Source organism: Primulina tabacum, chromosome 1, assembly GCF_025594145.1.
Source record: "Primulina tabacum isolate GXHZ01 chromosome 1, ASM2559414v2, whole genome shotgun sequence".
NCBI classification, from domain to species: Eukaryota; Viridiplantae; Streptophyta; class Magnoliopsida; order Lamiales; family Gesneriaceae; genus Primulina; species Primulina tabacum.
In genome coordinates this window covers 10620361-10624734 of record NC_134550.1, presented here as the reverse complement: position 1 = coordinate 10624734, position 4374 = coordinate 10620361, and the positions used below count along the sequence as shown (strand labels likewise).

The window sequence follows — 4374 nt, the reverse complement described above, 5'->3', positions numbered from 1 at the left end:
ACCTATCTAAAAATGTGAATAAAAAGAAAAATCTACGATTGTCAATTTAAATCTTTGCTCTACTATTATATACTATTCTATGTAAAACTACATAAATATAAGGTATAAATGTAAAAGTTATATATTTTAGTTAGAACATAAGAGTAAATATAATTAGGGTATAAAAGTAAATATAAATTTTTATTTTGTTTCCATTTTACTAATCACAATTTTATGTAAAACTAAATAAATACAAGGATATAAATGTAAAAGTTATATATTTTATTTTTGTTAGGAAATAAGAAAAAATATATAAATATAAATTTGATACTAAACATTACGTACTAAGTCAACACTCATGGCTTAATAATTTCACATTATATATGTTTGTGTATCCACATAAGGATTTTGGCAACACAAAAAGTACAAGTCAATGCCGGGTTCAAGTCGGTGGAGTGGATGAATACTTGATCAATGATCAGGGGTACCAACACTTTCTCAGGAGAGCCTATCGCATAAGGTTCTGCCAATTGTAGTTTATTTGATTAGCGTATTTTGCAGACTATTGTGTTAATCCATGAGTTTACTCAGTACACACTGAAAAGTAAAAACCGAGGGTTGAATCGTAGTAAGAAAAAGAAAAAAAAAAGTATAGCACAATGATGAAGTACTTAAAATATAAATGAAATCTTAAAATTAGCAATACGTATGTGACGACTGTATAATAAGTTTGTTTACCATTCATAAATGTGTTTATTGTTCACTATAACTTGTACAACAAAAACTAAGAAACGATTTCTTCCAATGAGGAGAAAGGAGCATCAATCTCAATGCTACACTCAACTCCCCAAATATTATATACCAGCTGCCTAAAGAAATTGAGGCTCTGGTGATTTACAATGGATACTTTACAAAAAGATAACTTACACCTGAAATTTTTGAACTCAATCACTCAGGCAGAGGCGGAGGCCAGGCCGAATGGATCCGGGTAGAGTTGAGAGGTGGCATTGCACGAATGTTGATATCGAGGGGATACAAACGATACTCTATGTCCAGCTCTTTAAAAATTCTGACCATCTCTTCCACTAAAAGGGCTCTCCTTTTCCACCTCTCTCCCATGTTCTGGTGGTTCATTCGGTGCCTCAGCCATACAGACATTTTCAATCTGTTCAAATCTTCTAGATTCATTAAGACTACAGAGGGCGAAGGATACCAGTATTCGCTCTTGTTCTCGATGTAACTGCAGTACATGCCAGTCAACAAATTAATGTAATCCAATATGGAAACTAGAAAATAGATAGTATCCACATTGCAGAAGTTGGAACAATATTATAGAATGTACCTTGTGATTCTTTGCTTGATCAAGGCTATCTTCTCTGCTGGTGTAGCAAGATGGACTGCAAATTCAACTGAGTCGCCCATATCTGGACTGCGGTAGAAGTTGCTGATGGGCCTAGTGGCGAGAGTTACATTTGGATATAATATCTTCTGATTGTCGAATCTCAAGAAGATTGTAGTCAAGATGTTCATTTCTTCAACAATCATCTGAAAATTTACAAAAATATTTTGGTTTTTGAATATTTAATGTGGAAGCAAAATAATTAAGTACTAGAAGTTTTATTGTGGTACCTGAACTCCATCAACCTCACACCGATCCCCAACATCAAAAGGATGCATGACGAATACAAATATGACAGCTTCAAATACTATCTTGCAAGTGTTTCCAAATACAAATGCAACTACCACAATCTGAGAGCTAAGGAAGAGCAGAAACTTGCTAGTAGCAACTTCAAGAATGACTAACCAAATGATGAATATGGTGATACCCATTATGGCGTTTACCATCTGATGAAGCTTTTTGACTGCTGTTTTCGCATCATTTAGTGTCAGGGCAAGAGCTTTTCTTTCTCTAAACGCATTGACCTGCACGAATGAGGCATGCATATAGATATCAACAGCTACCTAAATCATTTAGCACAACCTTAAAGAACACCAATAAAATTTTATTGTTCCCAATTTTTGGTCAGCTGCATAACTCATACCACCCAATTTTTAAGAGATGCTTTGCTTATTTTTTCGCTTTCAGTTGATCCTTCCACGACATTCAAGGTTTTTAAAGCCTCTTCTTCTCGCATGAACCTCATCAGATCGTTAAGGTAGATAAACCTGCCAGAATGTAAAATAAAATATATTTTTGTCCTATGATGAGCTGAAGCTCAAATTGAGGATAAATAGATGTGGTTATATCATGTTGTCCTATAATTAATTGATCTAAAAGAAAATACCATTTCTTCCCCATGACTTACTTGGCCTTAGGCTTAGCTACATTCTGAAATATTTTTCGGGCTGCCACCTTGGCCTCACATTCACTCCTGATCTGGGTTGTAGCCTCATCACCTCGTGAGTTATCCATCACTTGCTCATCCAGGGTGGACAGAACCCCATTCTTGACTGTGTTTATTAATCTTTTCATATTCCATGCAGAGATGTTCTTATTGTTTAATCTGTGCAAGTGATCAATTGATATGCCTTGATCATCTTGGTTTCTAGGCAGTGTTCCAGAAATCTTGTCGCCTGCTCCCTTTGTCGGTTTTGGAGGCAAACCTTCAGGTATGTTGCCTGTGAACTTTTCAATCTTCATAGGTTGTAAAACTGGTGGCCTCAAATCAGGTGGCAATGTGGCTCCGGCATTGTGATGCCTCCACACCTCAACCAAAGTCCTATCTTCTTCTTCCTGATGATTCTGTATCTCGATAAGTGGAGGTCCTGACAGTGTCTCGATGACATATTGATTAAACAATGATTCTTGAATACGATTGAAGAACGTGCTGACATGAAACGAAGAAGCAAGGACTTTAACCATGAGGGTCTTCACCAGCCACAACAACGTCCCCAAAAGCAAGCATACCATCAACTTGTTTACATACAGAAGAAACTTGTTGTCCTTCTCGATCTTCTGGTCAAGCATGTAATGCCAAGAAATCAAAACCAACCCCAACCAAATGCAGTTCTGGACAGCTTTCCTCACTCCATACACGAAGTACAGAATTCTTTTCCTCATAAAAAAGTTTCTCTCGATGAAGAAAACGACAATCCTTATCCCCCAACCAGACACCAATCTCCCACAAATGAGAACAAGAACTAGCACCTCCCACTTCCACAAACTCAATCCCCTCATTTTCTTTCTCTTCCATTTGGAAACCGCGAGGGTACATACCAAAGCGGAAACGAGGAGAATTAGACTAAGCCACTGTGCAATAGTTAAGGCATCAAACTTAGCTTTATTATAGTCCTCGGGGAGATCTTCACCGAACAATGGATCATCATCTTCATCTTCCACAGGGATATCTAACTTCCCTGATCGGATTTGGCCAGATTTGATCATACCAGACCTTCTGTCGGGAATCTCATGTGGGTTCATCAGCCTAGAGTTGGTCTCCAACCTACCTAAATTACTAAACCTCCTCTGAATTGAGGCGCGCCTCGAAAGCCGACAATCCTCACCACCTGCATTATTATTGACATCAACATTTTTCTCCACATTTGACAATCTCTTCCTGTTATGAACCCTTTTCTGACTCTCATCCTCATCGGAGGAGGGTCCGTTGCTTTTTCTAAAGTTTTTCTGTTCGTAGGCCCCTATATCAACTACATTGCTACCACTAGATTGTGGAGCTTGGAAAGAGAAGCTCAGCTCCTTGGACGTCGGAGAACTGCTATTATTCTCAACATAATTATTCTGATTGGAATTGACAGGAGAAAAATTCTGATGATTTACTTGATCATGGCGCAACTCATCCATTTCCATATCCATGTCCAGCGCCATTTCTCCACCAGAAGCCTTCTGTTGATTCAAGAACTGCCCAATCATCTTGGACGGGGGATCATCGTGAAAAATGAATTCCCTTTGTTGCAAAGAGCTGGTTGCATTTGGGGACCTATTGGAGGGCGGTGTGGTGGTGGCGGGTGGATCACCGCCATGGATTTTTACGATGACTTCAGGCGATCCTGGCATAGCGACGGCGTTGTGATCTTGCATGTAAAATTGATCGATTCTCTGGTTGAAAGCTGCCTATAGAGATTCTTGTTCCATGTTTCTATGAATTCAGGATTTGGATGGACAATATTTATATACTATTTATAACACTTGAAAGGATTCATGGAACTTGTTCCAATTCTTCTTGTTATATAATTATAATGAATAATTTCTGGCTTAAAAGTTTTTTTTTCCTCTAAAGAATAACAAAGTGTCAATCCAAGTGAATCTCGTGTTTGCAGATGTTTAAAAAATTATTGATGAATTTTTCATTTACAAGTGTAATATTTATAAGAGTTTATTTATAGTGATTTTCAAATTCGAGTGGCTGAAGCTGAAGCAGCTACTTTCGAAATAAC

The 4374-nt window shown here is 37.7% G+C and overlaps 1 protein-coding gene across 1 annotated transcript; it reads right to left on the bottom strand.

Moving 5' to 3' along the window:
• Window positions 1–661: 661 nt before the first annotated feature.
• LOC142540921 (mechanosensitive ion channel protein 6-like) lies at window positions 662–4051 on the bottom strand. The gene is made up of 5 exons (XM_075647396.1): window positions 2286–4051; window positions 2022–2145; window positions 1609–1902; window positions 1322–1524; window positions 662–1219 (listed from the first exon to the last, which is right to left on the bottom strand). The coding sequence occupies exons 1-5, from the start codon at window positions 4016–4018 to the stop codon at window positions 928–930; spliced, it is 2646 nt and encodes an 881-aa protein (XP_075503511.1). The 5' UTR covers window positions 4019–4051; the 3' UTR covers window positions 662–927.
• Window positions 4052–4374: the final 323 nt, after the last annotated feature.